We start from the raw sequence: 20,078 nt of genomic DNA on the forward strand, positions 1-20,078 counted from the left end.
GTCATGCTGTGTTCTTGAGTTCGTGAATCTTGGATTGGATTTGGCTGGTGAGAGTGTTTCGGAGATGTCTGTGTAATGGGTTGGCTGTGTTTTGGTATTTGCGTCTGTATCTGTTGCGTAGTTTTATGAGGTTCAATTATGATTTTTGGTGCAATTTGCGGAGAAGTGTCCAAATGCCTGGCATCGGTAGCACTGTATGTACGGGCGGGAGCTGTTGTATTTCTCCCAGTATGCTCGGGTGTATGCTACGTTCCTGACGTGATTAATTTGCTGCAGGGTGGTGCCTTTAGCGAAAACTATTTTATAAGTCGCGAGGTAGTTGGGTGATTTGCGTTTCAGTTCTGTGCAGGTTAGGGTGTTTAGCCTCTTCGCCTGTATTTCAGTGAGGATTTCGTCCGTCGGGAGTCTGGGGAGTCCTTTGAGTACTACAGCTATCGTTTTTTCCGCTGTCAGGGAGTATGTATGGTATTGGATTTTATTGATATTCAGGAGGTTTTTGGTGGCTAGGTAGTCGGGTGTTGTGGCCAGGGTGACTTTAGCTTGGTTGGAGAGGTATTTCATCTCGAATTTACTGTCTGTGGTGGATTTAATTAAGTTGCAGAGCCCGCTGTGGTCTTTGATGTGTGTATGTATGAAAATTGGTGGCGGCTTACCTTGAACTGGAGTAGGAGTTTGTTCGTTAGAGGGCGTTACCTTCTCTGTGGGGCTGGGTTGCGAGTTGTCGTCGTCGCTTATATCAAATATGTCCGCCAAGACGGCGAATCTGTTAGTGGTGGGCGTTGGTTTCGTGGCAGGGCGCGTCGATGCCCCGGCATCGTCGGCGGTTGTTTCCTTCGATGCCCTCCTTGCTCGGGGTTGGATGAATCCGTCCGTGGTGATGTTGGGGTGTGTGGAGGTTGATGCCTTTGATGTGTCCATGCTCGTGTTTGGGGTGTCGACAGTGGTGGTTGGATTTATTCTTCTTGAATCTGAGAGCGAGGTTGCTCTCCTTCTGATTGTTAATGGCGCATATGGTTCACCTTCCCATCGCGCTGCCTGACGATGGAGGTGCTTTGTTTTATTTGGCCCTGTGGCCAGCTTTATCCTGGAGGAGACCTCCTAGTGTAGCGTTTTAAGGCCTCTGTCCAGAATGGTTCCGGCACTTCACTTGGACTGGCTCTTCCGTTGGTGTTAATTCAATATCGCTTACGCTTTTCGCTGTTCAGTCGCTTTCCGCACAGGGGTGATCCGTTGCTCACGGAGTCCCAAGGTCGAATCTCTGACTGACTGACTGACTCACTCGCTCACTCCTATTGTCTGTTTTCCTCGTGACGACGATTTTTATATCGCCGGCTCCGGTTAGTTGTCCCTCCCCCGCGAGTGGACATGTCTTGAAGGGCGGGCCATTGTTGGGCCTAGTTCGTGGTCAAAGATCAATCAGCAATTTGTTCAGTTTTGACAATTACTGATTGGCCACTTGACTGCACCGTTTCTGTATGGACCGTTTATAGTTTTATGTTTTTATGTTTGATCGTACTAAACTTATCTCCAAGGTTTTTACAAGTGATAGGTAATATAAAGCTAAAATAATTTAAGCTATTTCCAGATTATAAGTGTTGAGCGCGGAAGCGGACACGCCGCTTCCAGTACCGCGCTCAGCAAAAAAAACCCCGAACAGAGAAAAAAACGCAACAAAGCGAGATTTATGCCAGGGAAGAACATCGACGTTAGTCACTCGAGAACCACACGTGCGTGCCAGTACTTAGCCCTGGCATAAATCTCCAAAACTCGAAACTAGCAAACTCCTCAAGGATAAGGCATTGTTACATTGCGCAGCAGGCCTAAACAAAGGCACAGCCAAGTGGTGTTTATGACAGGGGCTGGGTCCGGCGGCAGCGTGCTGGCCAAAAATCCGGCATCTGCAGGCCAGCCCAGCCCTCTGCATAAACTTGCCACACTTTCCCTAACGACGACGACGACGACGACGACGACCAGGAAAGCAGGAACGCTACCAACGAAGTCAACACTCTCACGCGACACGCACCCCCTTCCAAGGGCATCGCGTAAGGGCGAGTTGGAAGGGAGGAGACGGCATTCGTGTCTTCAAAAGGCCAAGCGAGGAGAAAAAACGGGACTTGGTTCTGCAACATCACCTACGCACACATCTTCGACCATCATCATTGTAAAACCAAAAATAACTTGAACCATCAGTAAACCTTGTACATAATCAAACTCTTAAGTCAATCATTCTCTAACTCCTCCATTCGGAATAAGTAAATTATTTCGGAAAGACGCGAGCCCGACGTTGAGTGCCGATCGTTTACTCAACGGATACCGCGAGCCGCAACATATTGGTCCTTCGAGCCGGATAGCAGCGTTATTTTTGGAGGGAACAACCGTCTGGAAACTAGAATCTCCACGAGCTTCGAAGCAGTGATCACGAGTGTCACCTCCGGAAGGAGAATCCAATTGCCGACGTCAGTGAGACCCAGAGTTCACTGCCGGAATTGGACCAGCAGCAGCAACAGCAGCATCAAAACAACAACAACCGTCAGCAGCATCCAGAGACGGAAGAAACGGACCGTCGGAGCAGACAGCCGAACGAGCAAGGGCCTGCCAGAGGACAACACCTCGTCAAGGTGCAGCCGTCTCCAGCCTCCGAGGCCACCACACGATCAGAGTCAACGCTTCGACCGGTAAGTCGCACTCTGCTTGCGAGTCACCAATCATAACACTTTCTGTCGCTCTATAAAGTCCTTCCCAACCTTCGTTCTAACACATACGATGGCCCCCAGTGCCGAAGAACGCATTAAAATCTTGAAGGTGAGACGCGAAGGGTTCAAGTTCGAATTAAACGCGTTTAAGCAATTATTAGACGCGTACGAAGAAGGCACGCCCGTAACCGAAATTAGAGGACGTTTAAGCGAACTAGATGACGAGTTTCCCGCGTTTAACAAAGCCCAATCCGAAATAGACCACTTAGACGATGGACGCTTGATTCGGGAACGCATCGGAATGAAACTAGCTTTGAGTGCATATAGAGCCCGCGCGGTAGATATAATCAATCGAACTCCGCACGCAGGAGACGCGCGAAATGTACGCGGAACGCCGCAGTCACACTCAGATTCAGTAGAAGCCGACGTAATGCTGCCGCGAATCAATTTACCCACGTTCTCGGGCTCCTACGAGGAGTGGCCGGGATTCGCAAACCAATTCAGAACGACCATCCACGAAAATTCGCGCGTCGATGATTGCAAAAAACTAATGTACCTGCGATCGTGCTTAAAGCAGGAAGCTGCGAAGACAATAGAATCACTGAGTAATTCGTCCAGCAATTACGCCATAGCTTGGAACATATTAGAAAGACGTTACAATCAACCCGCAATAATCGTCGCGAATCATGTTAAATCTCTGTTCGATATGCCTCATATGACAAGGCCCTCATATCATGATCTCCGTTCATTTTTAAATCACGCGGAAGCTCATTACCATGCACTGCAAACGCTCGAACAGCCCACAACCGACACTCTGCTCATTTATCTTTTCACCTCAAAGTTGGATCGTGAAACCGCGCTGAAATGGAAGGAGCACACTCAACACATCGTGTTTCCTATGCTCGACGCATTCTTTACCTTCTTACACGAGCGATGTCAGCTTCTCGAGCCGATCGGACCGTCGAATGCGCAATCGGTATATAAAGCAAACCCGACGTCACCTCCAGTTCGTCATACCGCGCCGATTCCATACGCCCTAAGAAATCAGCCTCGCGAGCCGCGTCCAGTCATACAACGCGCATTCGCCACAATACCCGGGGCAATCTGCACGGTGTGCAAAGGCGGACATTTCGCACAGTATTGCGAAAAACTTAAAGCATTATCAGTCACAGACAGATTAAAATTGGTAAGGGAAAACAATTTATGTTCCAATTGTCTGCGGAACACGCACACTTTAAACGACTGCCAAGCGTCGACATGCAAGCATTGCCATAAACGACATCACACTCTACTACACGCGGAAGACGAGACATCGAGATCACCAATTCAGGCAAACACAACGTCTTACTCACACACCTCCACGCCACATGTATTTTTATCCACCGCGATCATCAATATTCATGACCATCAGGGGAATGCACACACGTGCAAGGTCCTATTAGATTCCGGATCGCAAGCTCACTTATTGAGCGAAAAAATGTATAACGCGCTCAAACTAAAAACACAAATGGTCTCGATACCGCTGAACGGGACAAACAATATGACGTCACACATTAAACACATGACCACTGCGCGAATCAACTCTCGAGACGGCACCTACACCAACGAACTACCCTTTCTAATCGTAAAGAACATTGCTGATTCCATTGTGAAAGCTCCCTTAGACATCGAAAACATACGAATACCCTCACACCTGCGTCTCGCTGATTCAGAATTTCATCAGGTTACAAAGATAGACGGTCTCATTGGGGCTATTAACCGGGAAAATTACATTACCTAAGAATAAAATAACACTTCGGAACACCAAGTTCGGCTGGATCGTAACCGGCGAAATTCCGAGCAACAACGAAACCCACCGCCCGATATGTAATTTAACACTACAGTCACGTGAAACTGATATACAAAAATTCTGGACCATTGAGGAGTGCGCCACAACAACAATTTATCACCCGACGAGCAAATATACGAAACGCTATACCAAACTCAGACTAAACGCAACATCGACGGGAGGTACACCGTCAAATTACCATTTAAAGAGAATTTACCCAAACTCGCGACGTAGGCCCACTCACGGTCAGCGAGCTTCGCAAAGCCAGCAACACGATCATCAAAATAGTGACCCGAAGCGTTTCCCGAACTTTACAATAACGCAAGCAACCCGACAATTCTTAAACCCGGCAAACTATTGCCATTGAGTCCATTTCTCGACAAGGAGGAAATTATAAGGGTCGGAGGTAGATTAGCAAACGCGGACATTCCCTTCGAAGCCAAGCACCCCGCTGTATTACCAAACAAACACCACATAACAGTCATCATAATTCGCGATAGCCATATAAAACACGGGCACAGTGGCACACAGGGTACATTGAGCGCAGTTCGACAAACCTTCTGGCCGATCAACGGCAAGGTGGCAGTCAAAAGAATCATTAAGCATCATCATGTCACAAATTAGACTCCGCAGTCCCCCAATACCCCTTAGGCCAACTGCCGAAAAATCGAATTACCTTTACAAGACCGTTTCTCGTGGTAGGCGTCGATTATTGCGGGCCATTCCACATTAAAGAGAAAAAGCTCCGAAATACAAAAACCATTAAAGCATACGCAGCGATCTTCGTCTGCTTTAGCACGAAAGCAGTACACATCAAGTTAGTGAGCGATCTAACGTCCGATGCGTTTCTCGCGGCTCTCAAGCGATTCATGGCGCGGCGCGGGAAATGCTCCGATATCTATTCAGACAACGCCACCACGTTCGCCGGGGCCAAAAATGAATTAGACCGAACCATTTCCACGTTAACAAAGGATAAACAATTCCATCAATATTTAACAACAAGTCAAATCCAATGGCACTTCATTCCGCCCAGAGCTCCACATTTCGGTGGACTTTGGGAAGCAGCCGTCAAATCCTGCAAATATCATTTAATTCGCATAATGGGGACTCGCCTCTTCACCTTCGAAGAATTGGCCACGTGTTTGATACAGATCGAGGGCATCTTAAATTCACGTCCACTCACTCCTTTATCCCCCGATCCAAACGACCTTACCCCACTCACCTCCGGGCACTTCCTGATAGGTGACTCGCTAACGAGCACACCTGAGTGCGATCTTACTAAGTTAAAAGCAGGTCGACTCTCCTCGTGGCAACACATCCAACAAATCAGGCACCATTTCTGGAAACGATAGTACAAGGAGTACTTAAACGAAATCACCGTACGACGGAAGTGGCACACCGGCATCAACTACCAAATAAAAAAGGGGATGTTGGTCATCTTAAAGGAGGACAACACCCCCCCGCTTCATTGGCCCATGGGACGCATCACGGCACTGCACCCAGGGGAGGACGGTATCGTACGCGTCGTAACCATCCGAACGACAAGCGGCGAGTACAAACGCAGCGTAAAAAAAATAGCCCCCTTACCAATTACGGAAGCGAACCACAATCCCGAACAAAACACTGACTAACAACTTGTCGCCTTGTACATAACGCGACAAGAACCCATTAGAATAAATAGATCACTATAAACCAGTGGCGGATTTAAGGAAAAAGGCCCAGGTGGCAAACGTCCTGAGGGGCCCATTTTTCGGGAAAAATGAAGAAATAGTTTACTAAAAACGGGCTAAGTGTAGTAGTACAGATGTAATTATATTACTATGTAGTTTTATACATGTTTATACATGATACTTATTATGTAGTTTTAAATCCTCGCCTTGCTTTCTATTCAGCAAATATTTCGATTGTCGAATACAAATCAATTTTATTCGCAACTGCTTTTTCGATATAAAGAATACTGAAGTCATTAAGGGTTTCCTCAGCTAGAGTGGCACGGCGATATTCTTTGATTCTTTTCAAAGAGCTCATGCCCCTTTCGGCGCTCGCTGTGGTAACTGGTAATGTTAGGTACAATCTGAACAGACTACAGCACTCCGGAAAGCTGTCCATCAAATTATGTTTCACAATAAATCCCAAATATTGCAAAGGACTGCCATTTGAAGAATCATGCTGTTACGCGAAATACAAATCAGCGAAACTGGACAATTCATGTTTGAGATCAGTTGTAAAGAAATCAGTATATTTCTCTAACAAAATACTTGTGCTGGTCTCAAAATCACTTGGTTTCATGCTGTGCAGTATTTCAGGCATTAAAAAACCAAAAACGTTATTAATCTCTTTGAAACCGTTTGCACGATCCTGTAATTCGCAACACATTGTATCGAGAACTTCGTAATACCTGGCTCGATGCTTGTCAGGCGTCTCTAAAACACAGTGTTTTCGTACGCTTCGCGAACGACCGATGTCTCAGAGTCGTCGAAGGTTGTAAAGCTTCGACTCTAGGTTTCTAGAATTCGCGAATCCGTACTTCTCTAACCGTGTTACGGGATAGAGATGGTAAGTTGAAAAATCTACGAGATGCGTTTGACTGCACGATTGATTCAAGAGTGAGGCGATCTTTCCGGAGCCCGTTCCTCCTCAGCTCAAAACCCCCTCCGACACACTATTTTGAGGGTGTTAACTGATTTTTGCGTTGACCTTGTGATTCGATTGATTGGCCATCGACTTGGGGAAGGAGGATCCACTTTCCTGCCCCGAGTGGGAGGAAAACTCCTCCCTCACACCCAACCGTGGTGAAGGAGGAATCCCAGGTCACCCTGGAAGAGGGTGACCGCGGTGTCCTCCCCAAGTCGAAGGCCGCGGTAATTTTGCTTAGGAAAAGAAAAAAACGGGACTCCGGATTAGGAAGCGCTGAGTTTCCGCACGTGTTGTACAGCTGTTTTATGGCTATATTGTTCCACGGGTTGGCAATGGTCGTTGCCGGTCGGCCGACGTTGGCCTCGAAGACCGGACCACCCGCGGAACAATATAGCTCTTCGCTGGTCAACTCAGGTCTAGTATTTTCGTTCGACGAGGCAATTCGATTACTTTACGATGACATTTGCCAGATGCGGAATATTCGAAGACTTTTCGACTGAATCACGGTTCCGCATCTGGCACCATAAAGAGCGGAAAAACCCGAGTTGACCGGGCGGAACATGCTCCCCCCGTTGAGAGGGTACCGATCAACCTTAAAATAATGACACGTAGTTAATTAAATTGTTAATAAAATGATGAGTGTTCAAATGCGGGTATTGATCCGCGTTTGATAATGTGGAACGGAGGTGATCGCTGGATGCTACTGGTTGCATGATGTCTGCTCGCTGGCGGATGGATGCTCGCTGGCGGATGGTTGCTCACTGTTGTCGTCCTTATCTACTTGCATGGGCAGCGGTACCAATTTCCGAACGTTCCGCTCGAGAACGGTGGTGGCAGTCTTCACCGTGGCCACGCGAACTATGCCGTCGGCGCCTGGATGGACCTTGACCACTCTGCCGAGAGGCCATTGCATCGAGGATACATTGTCTTCTCTCAGGAGGACGATGGTGCCCTTCTTGATGGTAGGTGAGGAGCTGGTCCATTTGCTTCGGGTGGTCAGCTCGTTGAGGTATTCGCGATGCCATCTAGTCCAGAAGTGCTGCTTAACCTTCTGTATTTGTTGCCAGCTGGAGAGGCGGTTGGTTGAGGTGTCCCTGAAATCTCGCTCACGCACACAGGTTAATGAATCGCCGATCAGGAAATGGCCGGGGGTGAGGACGAGGAGGTCATTAGGATCTGATGATATGGGAGTTAGAGGACGAGAGTTTAGGATGGATTCAATTTCTGTAATTAAGGTGTTAAATTTTTCAAAGGTAAAGAGTTCTGCCCCTGCGACGCGTTTTAAGTGATACTTGAATGATTTTACCGCGGCTTCCCATAAGCCACCAAAGTGTGGGCTACGCGGTGGGATGAAGTGCCAGTCGATGGCTTGGTCTGTAAGAAAATGTTGAACCTTCTCGTGATGGTCGTCTGATTGGAGGAGTTCGCGAAGTTCACGCAATTCGTTGTTTGCCCCAACGAAATTTGTTCCGTTGTCAGAGTATAGGTTGCTGCAAAAACCCCTTCTCGCGATGAAGCGTCGAAGTGCCGCGATAAAAGCTTCAGTCGTCAAATCACTCACAACTTCCAGATGTACTGCCTTGAGTTGCGAGGCAAACAAAAACAGCCACATAGACCTTCACACGCTTGCGATTTCGATGATTTCTTTCCTTGATAAAGAACGGTCCACAGTAATCGACCCCGGTGTTCGTAAATGGACGGGTTTCTGTGACTCTCGCCTTCGGTAGGTCACCCATGATGTACTCCACAGGAGGTGGGTGAGCTCGACAGCAGCGTGCACAATGTTTCAGTGTTTGCCATACCTGGCTTCTACCGTCTATGGGCCAATATTTTATTCTAACTGCATACAGAGTGGCTTGCACGCCTGCATGCAGTTGAGCGCGATGCTCGCTTTCGATTATTAGTCTGGTTGTATTTGTTTTGGGCAGTATGATCGGGTGTTTCTGATGGAATGGCATTGGAGAATGCTTTAATCGACCGCCGACCCGTAATATTCCATTTTGATCCACGAACGGGCTTAGACGTTGAAGCTTGCCTTTAATTGTGTGGGTTCGATTGTTCCTGATTTGTTGAAGTTCCTTGGTAAAATGTAACCGTTGGATGAGTTTGATGATGACATTGTGTACGTAATTGATCTCTGTTGATGTAAGAGGGCCCTTCGTGGTGCTGATCCGCCTCCATCGGAGACAGCGGGCGGTGATCCGACGCATTTTTTCCCATGACGAGTATCTTTCTAGGATAGGGATATCCACATGAGTAGTGGTCAGACACAAGATGGCCTTCTGCTCGGGAAGAACGCTCGGGATGGTCATCTCCCACGTTGGCCAATGAGTTTCGTCTTTGCAAAGCCATTCTGGTCCATACGTCCAAATGGATGGGCGGAGGAATTCCTCTGGAGACTGGCCTCGGGATATGAGATCAGCTGGATTGTCGTTCGTAGGGACATGTCGCCAGTTCGCGATGTTGGTTTTATTTTGTATTTCTGACACCCTATTCGCGACAAAGGTTTTCAACAGATGGGGAGAGGATTCCAACCAGTGAAGGACAATTGTGGAATCGGTCCAGAAGATGGTGCGATCGACAGTTATGTGTAATGCTCGTTGCACCGTTGTTGCTAGAGAAGATAAAAGAAGGGCTCCGCAGAGTTCGAGACGTGGGATGGTTTGTGTTTTCAATGGAGCTACTTTGGATTTTGCGATGAGGATGTTCGTTCGGACATTTCCATTGGCGTCGACTGACCGGAGGTAGAGGCAAGCACCATAGGCCCTCTCGCTGGCATCGCAGAATCCATGTAGTTCGGTCTTGATCGCGGAGTCGATAACGGTCTTTCTATTGAAAGTTATATTGTTCAGCACAGGTAACTGTCTATAATATTGCATCCATTCGGTGTGAATGGACATAGGTAGGGATTCATCCCAATCGATCTTCATGGTCCAAATCTTCTGAAGCATGATCTTGGCCGTGATGATAACGGGCGCCAGGAGGCCTAATGGATCGTAGATTCGAGCTGTTTCCGAACTAATAGATCGTTTGGTAACGTGATGCGTGGAGGACAGGGTTTTAACCGAATACGCGATGGAGTCGTCTGAAGAGTTCCAGACGATCCCGAGAGTTTTGAATGTGTCTGATTCCCCGAGATGGAGTTGCTTGTTGATGGCCTGGGTTGACAAGCCCTGCAGTAGAGATCTGTCATTTGATGCCCACTGTCGGACGTGTAACCCTGCAGATTTTAGGACCTGTGTGAGCTCGTCTCTTATGTGGAGAGTTTCTTGTACTGTCGATGCTCCAGTAAGTGCATCATCCACATAAAAGTCGCAAGTAAGAATTTTTGATGCGAGCGGAAATCGGTGGCCTTCGTCACGGGCGAGCTGAGTCAGACAACGAATGGCGAGATAGGGAGCAGCAGACAATCCGAATGTGACTGTGTTCAATTGGTAGGTGTTGATTTTCCCGGACGAGTCACGCCAAAGAATGCGCTGGTATTTTCGGTCTTCTTGACGAACGAAGAATTGTCGATACATTTTTTCGATGTCGCCTGTGAGCACATAGCGGTGTATCCGAAAACGTAACAGGATGTATAGAAGATCATCTTGGATTTTTGGACCGGTGTACAATGTATCGTTGAGAGAAATTCCTGCAGTTGTGGTTGCTGATGCGTCGAATACTACTCTTAATTTTGTTGTCTGACTTGTAAATTTTGTGACTCCGTGGTGGGGCAAATAATAACAATTGTGTGTTAAAAGCTGATCATTCGGAATTTTCGACATGTGCCCGAGATCGAGATATTCTTGGATGACCGCATGATAGGCATGTTTCAGACTCGGGTCTCGTTGTAGTTTCCGTTCGAGAGATAAAAATCTCTTGAGGGCTCCTGATTTGGATTCCCCCAATTGGTTTTGCTGTTGGTTGAAAGGGAGAGCTACCACATATCTGCCGTCGGTGGTGCGAATGGTGTTTTCTTTGAAATGTGCCTCGCACATACTGTCTGCGTCGGACAGATGTGAGGCTTGAGGTCCTTCTTCAATTTCCCAGAAACGGGCGAGATCAAATTGAAGAGTGGCGGATGTGTGGCATGAAGAGCCACGGACTGGGCGCTCAGATGGTGCGCTTCCTCCGATGACCCAGCCCAGTCTCGTCTTCTGCAGATACAAGTCTGGACCCGCGGGGGATGATAGATTTACCTGGCCGACACTTAATAGCGAGAGGGCCACTCCAGCACCAAGTAGAAGGTCGACTGGAGCTGGACTGTGAAAGGCGGGGTCCGCGAGCTTGATGTTTCGCGGGATCATAATGGCTGAACGATCAATGGGCTGATCAGGAAGAGACGATGAAATGCACGGAATGGTGAGAAAAGTTAGTGCGCGTTGATAGGTGCGATCTTTCGACTGGATGGTGGTAGCAACAGATCGTTTCGCTATTGTTGACAAGACGTTAAGGACTCCAATGGGAATGCAGCAGTTATTGTATGGAATCTTGAGTTTTTTAGCCAAGTCATCGGTGATGAAATTGGTTGTGGCACACGTGTCGATGAGTGCACGACAAGCGATGGGTTATTGATTTTTGTCGAGAATTTGGAGTTGAGCGGTCACAAGGAGTTCGTTCGTGATTGAGTTGACGATGAATGCATTCTGTTTTGCCGTGCGTGAATCTAGTCATGTGGATGTTGAAGGCAATGATTTTATCGAGGCTGCTGGTTCGTAGCGCGGAAGTGAATGTTCATGGGGCCCGTGTTGCTCGCTTTGATGGAGCAATGTGTTGTGTCGTTTGTGGCAGATACGGCATGAACCTCGATCACACGTTTTGTAATCGTGTCCCCTTCGCAAGCAATTCGTGCACAGCGAAGCCCTTTCGATGGTGGCTATTCGTCGCTGTATGGGTTGTGATCGTAGAGTCTCACATGTCCAGACTGGATGTTCCTCGTTGCAAACTGCGCATTGAGGATTTTTTCTGGTAGCGGACGCGGTTTCTTGATTACAAGTCGAATGTGATTGGATTTCGGTGGTTAGAAAGGCGTGATTCCGTGAGATTTGATGTTTTCTATTCTCAAAAGGGTTATTCTGACGTGAAAACGATGTTGACGGCTTGGTAATGGATGCTGGACTGCAATTCGCGCGTTTCTCTAAAAAGTCCAACAATCGGGTGTATGACGGCATTTTCTTATCCTTTAACGTCAATTCCCAGTGCCACGCGGTGTCGGTATCTATTTTCGAGAGGATGATCGCATTCAACACGGTGTTCCAGGACTCAATGGGTTCGCTTAAATTCTTTAGGGCGCGAAGATGTTGATTAATGGCGTCGACAAAATTTCCTAAGTCGCTCGGCGCATTCTTAGTTATCTTGGGGAGGTCCTGTATCGCGTTGAAATGGCTTAGTAAGATCCGTCGCGGACAGTGGAATTTCTCCTTTAGGATTTCAATTGCGTCTACGTAATTGCTATCTGTCGTGTTCAATGATTGGATGCACGCGGCAGCCTTTCCCGTTAACGTGGATCGCAAGTACTGTAATTTCTGAACCGGCGTTAAATTCTCGTTACGGTCTATCATAGATGCAAAGATGTCGTAGAATGAGGTCCATTTTTCCAGGTCTCCATCGAAAGTTGGTAGACGCATTTCCGGCAATTTGATGGCCATCGGGACTATAACGTTTGACGCGTTGGATTCTGTGGTGTTTCGTCGCGCGGGCGCTGTCGGGTGTTGCGTATCGAGAAGCATGGATGCCCGTGTTATCGTCGCGTAATATTCGCCTTGAATTTCGTAACGACGCGGTTCCTCGGATTCGTCGAGTTCTTCTAATTGGAATTGAATATCGTCGAATTTTTTCCACGTTTCGTTTAGGCCGCTTAAATGAGTTTAAAGTAGAAGGAAATTCCGTTGAGTTGACTGTTCGAATTCGTCAAGGAATTTAGTAAATGCGGTAATTTGTTCGATAACGCTACCGCGTTTGCGTCGCAAGGTACTGGCAGTGATACCGTGGGCAGCAGAATGACTGGAGTGCTGACCGGAAGTGTTTGGCATTGTGAAATATAGAGGGTGGTGAGATGGGGATTGATCGATCGATTCAATAAACTTGTGAACCTACCTGAGCGAGGAAGTCAAGGACGATGAGTCCGCACGATGTCCAATTCGTTGATTACTCTAGTTGCTGCTTCAAGTTGCCGTCGGAGCGACAGCGTTGTAGACAAGTGTGGATCTGATCAGATTCTGCGTCTTGATTCAGCACTGATTTAATATTAATGTTCATGGCACTGGCACTATCACTGTATTGTCCACTGTCTCTGAATCCGGCTCGAAGGACCAATGTTTTCGTACGCTTCGCGAACGACCGATGTCTCAGAGTCGTCGAAGGTTGTAAAGCTTCGACTCTAGGTTTCTAGAATTCGCGAATCCGTACTTCTCTAACCGTGTTACGGGATAGAGATGGTAAGTTGAAAAATCTACGAGATGCGTTTGACTGCACGATTGATTCAAGAGTGAGGCGATCTTTCCGGAGCCCGTTCCTCCTCAGCTTAACACCCCCTCCGACACACTATTTTGAGGGTGTTAACTGATTTTTGCGTTGACCTTGTGATTCGATTGATTGGCCATCGACTTGGGGAAGGAGGATCCACTTTCCTGCCCCGAGTGGGAGGAAAACTCCTCCCTCACACCCAACCGGGGTGAAAGAGGAGTCCCAGGTCACCCTGGAAGAGGGTGACCGCGGTGTCCTCCCCAAGTCGAAGGCCGCGGTAATTTTGCTTAGGAAAAGAAAAAACGGGACTCCGGATTAGGAAGCGCTGAGTTTCCGCACGTGTTGTACAGCTGTTTTATGGCTATATTGTTCCACGGGTTGGCAATGGTCGTTGCCGGTCGGCCGACGTTGGCCTCGAAGACCGGACCACCCGCGGAACAATATAGCTCTTCGCTGGTCAACTCAGGTCTAGTATTTTCGTTCGACGAGGCAATTCGATTACTTTACGATGACATTTGCCAGATGCGGAATATTCGAAGACTTTTCGACTGAATCACGGTTCCGCATCTGGCACCATAAAGAGCGGAAAAACCCGAGTTGACCGGGCGGAACACACAGTCAACGCTATTTTCACCAGGCATTTTCTTAATTTTCCGTTTTCTTGCAACTGGAAAATCAGCACGTTCCAAGCTCATTTTTCCCCACTGACTTCTCGCTTTTGTGATGAAATTTTGTGATAATCCGTCTTCTGTGTCTGCATCGGATTCGAAGATCTCTTTTTTAAGGTCTTTTAAAAGCTGAATGCCAAAACTGTTGGAGTTCCGTGATGGATTTTTACTTGCTTCTAAAAGTTCATCCCATCGTCTGTGAGAATGCGCAAAGTAATTGTAAATTCTTTGGATTATCGCAAAAAACACTTTAATCGAAGAACTCGCATTTTCTTCCGCAGCATGCACCAAAACCAAGTTTACTTGATGATTGATACAGTGAATATACGGAACAAATGTCTCATCGCCGACATATTCCTTCATTTTCGCTTGCAAACCACCTTCACGTCCTGACATTACCGCTGCACCGGCATAGGCCTGACCAGACAAATACTTCTTCTGGAAACCATATTTATCAAACAATATGGCGGTTATAACATTGCAAATAGATGTAGCATCCCCTTTTGTCAGTTGAACGAAGCACAAAAAACTCTCTTTGATACATATTGCAGACGCAGTTGAACCTTCATTCTGAATAACAAGGTATCGTAACAAAATAGCCATTTGGTCCAAGTGAGCAATATCCGTCGTTGAGTCAGCGATTAACGTGAAAAATTTGGCACCTTTACATTCATCAACAATAAACTTTCTGGTTTGATCAGCTAATGTACTGAGTAACTCATATGTTATTGTTTTACTTAAATATTTGATTCGTTCTGGCGATTCAAGATGCGCATGTAGAATAGGATTATGGCGAGAAATCAATTTAATGATACTCAAATAAATACCGGGATGCTCAACCTTTTGTAAATTTTCACGGTGACCACGAAAACCAACGCCCAAACCAGATAAAGTTTTCACAGTGTCAAAAAGTATATTCAAAATTGCGCGCCATTTCTTAGCTTCTTCGCTTATTTGTTGTTCGAGTTTATGACGAATATCATTTTTCTGGAGAAATGTTGCAGCAGCGACTGCATTGCTGAGATGGGCTTTACTTAAACTATGTTGTGTGACCGATTGATGACAATGTTTCCAGTCTGTGAAACCAACGTACCAAATGCTTTTTTTCGCAGTTTCATCGCCAAATAACCAACAGTAGTGACAATAAGCATAATTTTTTGTTGGTGAATAAGATAACCAGGGACTTATCTTCCATGAAAGGCTTTTTTTTGTTCTTATAATAAAATGAAGAGTTGAATCGACGTTTGTCACTCGATTGTTTGAATTCCCCGCCAGGCATATCACATTCTCTAGGCTGGCAAGGGCCTGTCAACAAAAGAGCTCTAATTTGATCCACATTCAAAGAAATCCCACTAGCATTATCATAAAGACCTTTATCATTCTCAAATTCAAAAATTTTTGGTGTTGATCCAGTAGGAAGCAGAGATGTTGTTGCTGGTCGATATACCTTTTCGTTTGATATATTCATAGACGTAGAATTTACGGGGTCACTTTCATTAAACTTTTCTGCAACGTAGCCTGTTCCACTGGACGTTGCAATGACAGGTTCATTATGAATCGTAGATTCGCCTTGACTGATCACAGGTTGATTGGTTGCTTCATTTACAGTCGCATCTTCACATTCGGCACTATCTTCATTTTGGTTTTTAGTAGAGATAACAGAACTACTTTGAAAGAATTTTCGGACTTTTGCTTGTCTTGGATTATTCGCTGCCTCTTCCATCTTCTATTTCTCTTTCTCTTTCCTCTTCATAAATCCACTCTTCGGTTTCTTATCCTTATCCATTATTTGTGAGGCCTTATTTCCACTTGCGATTAGTCGCGAAACTACAATATCCTCTGGAGTATATGGCACGCGACTGACGGTTCCGCGACTGACGGTTCCGCGACTGCCGGTTCCGCGCGGTTCAAACAAAAGAGTTTGTAGCCGCACGACACACATTGTTAGTCGCAAGTGGAAATAAGGGCTGAGAGCAGAGATGGGCAAAATTTTCATTTAAATAAATTTCGTATAACGAATGAAAGTTAAAAAAATTATTCGTCATGTGTCGAATAAAGTTGACTCGGGTTCGTTGCATAAAGTTAATTTTTTTATTCGTCGTACGTTTTAATTTTGGCGTCGAATAGATTTTTCAACTTCAACTTTAACTGCAACTTCAACTTTAACTTTAACCTTATTCGACGCCGAATAATTTTCTGGCGCGTGTTCAAGCCGCAAAGGACCGGGGATTGAGGCCTGGCGCGCGCATTACAATGTAGTATCGCCCAATGACGGTCCTCGGCAGGTCAAACACGCGCTAGAAAATTATTCGGCGACGAAAAAAGTTAAAGTTGAAAAATTTATTCCACACTGAAGTTGAAACGCTCTGCTAGCAGATCTGCTATCAGACTTACGCAGTTGAATAAGATCACATTGTTTACATAGGATTCTGATAAGTGTTGGTGAATAAAGTAGAACTTAGAGCATGATGGAGCTCAATAGTTATAACGTCGTAAACTTTTCAAAACGTGACTATTTTAACGTGTGTTTAAAAAATTTAATAAACAACTTTTTACAGATTATTAGGGGAGCGGAGGGTAATATCGTACACCTAACTTTAACCATCCTTTTCTTTGAACCCTTTGCGGTCGGAGCCGCCCGATGAGCGAGTGTCGCTGTGGACGAGAGGTATTGGTGCGCGCAATGAAAAAAATATACACGTTAAACGTTTGCGTTCTAAAAACTAAAGCTTTATTTAAATACGACAAAACATTTTGATAAAAGCTAACAAAATTGAAACAAATGTAAGGTATGCCGTTTATTGACGAACTGCCGGCTCGACACGCTGGCCTGTATTTATATCTGGGTCTCGTCGAATGTTCTCGAATTGTCTCGACGCGACGGTTACTCAAATACAAAGCCTTCCAACGGTGTCGATATAATACAAATTTCTTACAGCTCGGCCGTTCTGACCTTCCGCTTCCGCTTCGAAATGATCGATGTGTATAATTTCGAATGCCGATTTCGGGGAAGGGTAAATAGCCGGTTCCCCTTCGAATCGGTTTGGGGCATCGTTCGCCATCAAACAAGTTAAACAATTTTCTATATAATCATAGACCTTTTTACGCATCGATGGGAACCAAAAGTTAGTCTTAATGCCCGCCAGTGTTTTGTTCAATCCACAGTGCGCCACCTCGTCGTGATGTGCGCGTAAAACGCTCGGTATCAAGGCTTCCGGAACTACAAATTTTAAATCCTCTCCTGACTTGTGATATATTAAACCGTCTATTAATGCAAAATTCGGGACTTCCTCGTTTTCTAATTTTATTTGCAGCTCTCTTAAGTTTGAATCAGCTAACTGTCGGAATTCAAGTTCCCTTTCTAGCGATAAAGCGTTTACGTACCCTACACAGCGGCTTAACGCGTCTACGTGTTCCATATGCTTCCCGTGCCGATGCGCGACCTTGAACGTATAATTTTGTAGTGCCAATGTCCAGCGCGCTATTCGCGGATTCAAGTTTGCTTTATTAATCGCATACACTAAAGCATTGCAATCCGTTACTATTACGAAGGAAAGACCGTATAAGTATATATGAAAACGCTCTACCGCACGCACTATCGCCAACATTTCGAGTTCGAAGCTGTGATACTTTTTTTCGGCTTCGTTAGTAGCCTGACTGTAATAGGCGATTGGGGCCCATACCCCTTTCGCCTGGTTTTGTAACAATATCGCTCCGAGTCCAACGCTACTCGCATCTGTGTGCAACTCGGTTTCGACTGCCGGATTGTACAACGCTAAAACCGGAGCGTTAGTTAATTCTCTTTTCAGTAATTCAAACGCGTTCTCACATCGCTCATCAAACTTGAAATCCGTGTTTTTTCGCAACAACGCATGCAACGGAGCTGCTTTTCGAGCAAAATCTTTGATAAACTTCCTAAAGTAGCTGGCTAAACCTAAGAATCTTTGTACCTCGATCACACTATAAGGCCTTTGGAATTTCCGAATCGCCTCGGTGTGGATAGGGCTTAAGGTTATACTACCCTCGCTTAAGATATATCCTAAACATTCGACTTTTTTCCTTAAAAATTTACACTTAGTATAATTCAACTCAAAACAGTAAGATTTTAAAATTAGTAATACTTCTCTTAACACTAATAAATTATTCTCCACGGTATCCGACGGGATCAATACGTCGTCCATATAGACTATGACAGCGGTCGGGGAACTTTTTTAATCATTACCCCAAAATATTTTTGTGTAAGTTGATATTACCCATGGCGAAGAGCAAAAAACGAAATCGCCTCTTTTTAGCATCTTTCATATTATAGCCCCCATGATAATTTTGAAAAGAAAACAATAACTAAAAATTTAATTTAAACATCATTTATTCAATTTATCAATGTAATACCTAGTAATACATAACGGTAATAATAGTAATATATGTAATATACAGTTGAGGAAAAAAAAATTCGCCCCACAGAAAATATAAGTAAATGATAATTTCTTGTTATTTTATAATTCATATGATATTTTTCTTGTATTATTAGACGAAAAAACTAGTTTAAATTTTATAAATAGCCCCCATAAAAAAGCTTTTTTAATTTAAATGATTTTTTTCGGGAAAATAAAAGAATAGATTATATATCAAACAGAAATGAATTTTTAAGAATAAAGCTTTAAAATTATATAATATATATTTTATTCATTTTATAGCTATTAGATTTTAAAAAAATATCAGGGCTATCATTTTCGTCAGAAAAGCGAATTTTTTTTCCCGAAAAAAATCATTTAAATTAAAAAATATTTTTTATGGAGGCTATATATAAAATTTAAACTAGTTTTTTCGTCTAATAATACAAGAAAAATATCATATGAATTATAAAATAACAAGAAATTATCATTTACTTATATTTTCTGTGGGGGCGAATTTTTTTTTCCTCAACTGTATATAACAAATTGAAACCCATTGGGGTACAATTGAGGGTTGACAATTTTGGGTACTGTAACAAATTATAATAATAATAATAGTGGTGGTACAATCAAAAATTAGAAAAAAAAGAATAATTGAAAACATTCTTCCTTCACGTTTTGGAGAAATGATGTTGTTTCATGTTCGTTTCACGTCTGGCACTCCTTGTGCAACGCATTTTTTAGTGGTTCAAACACAGTTAAATCCAAGGGCTGTGTTCGATGAGAAGTATGTGGTGGCAAAGTTATCATATGGATGCCATACTCACGACAATAGTTCTAGATGTTGAGGGAAATATGTCTGCAGTGATTATCAAGGATCAATAACACCGGATTCTTAGGAGTTGATCCTGTGTGTTCCTTAAAATGTTTTATCCAATCGAGAAACAGCTCCTCATTCATCCACCCAGTCTTTGAGCATTTATAAATGTGTGGCGTCGCCTCCCATGCTCGCCACTAGAGGGGTCGCGCTCTCACAAGCGCTCGACCGACCCCTCCGTTGCTATATATACACTCCTCGAACGACTTCCCAATATCCCAGTCGTCTAAGGCAGGGCCTGCTAGAAAGCCTTACTGATGAGTCCACTGGCAGGCCCGGACGAAACGCGCCCCCTCCTTTCCTTTTCTGTCCTCCTACGAATTCTCACGAGATCCCCTACCCGCAGCGAAGCAGCGCCACAAATGCTTCCATTTGGACCTCCTCTTTTTAGACTGGTTTGCATACGCTGACGTGGGTCATGGGAGGAATGTATTGACCTGTAGCGCTGACACAACAGCATATTGTTATATTTTTTCCTCTTTCCCAACTCGTCGCTGCTCCAACTTGTTTAAGTCCTTTTTCAGCAAGAATCTTATC

At 45.1% G+C, this 20,078-nt stretch overlaps 1 protein-coding gene across 1 annotated transcript; it reads right to left on the bottom strand.

The window, feature by feature from the left end:
• Positions 1–7,858: 7,858 nt before the first annotated feature.
• LOC122403827 lies at positions 7,859–11,447 on the bottom strand. Its single transcript, XM_043407580.1, has 2 exons — positions 8,720–11,447; positions 7,859–8,334 (listed from the first exon to the last, which is right to left on the bottom strand). The coding sequence occupies exons 1-2, from the start codon at positions 11,445–11,447 to the stop codon at positions 7,859–7,861; spliced, it is 3,204 nt and encodes a 1,067-aa protein (XP_043263515.1).
• Between the last annotated feature and the right edge of the window lie 8,631 nt (positions 11,448–20,078).

The sequence above is a fragment of the Colletes gigas genome, unplaced genomic scaffold (genome assembly GCF_013123115.1).
Source record: "Colletes gigas isolate AHSC1104 unplaced genomic scaffold, ASM1312311v1 Colletes_gigas_Sc00077, whole genome shotgun sequence".
Taxonomy (NCBI): Eukaryota; Metazoa; Arthropoda; class Insecta; order Hymenoptera; family Colletidae; genus Colletes; species Colletes gigas.

Coding starts and splice junctions, on each gene's coding strand:
- LOC122403827 (XM_043407580.1), bottom strand. CDS start 11,447: ATGATCCCGCGAAACATCAAGCTCGCGGACCCCGCCTTTCACAGTCCA. Junction 8,335..8,719: donor AGGCAGTACATCTGGAAGTT/GTGAGTGATTTG, acceptor CCATATCATCAG/ATCCTAATGACCTCCTCGTC.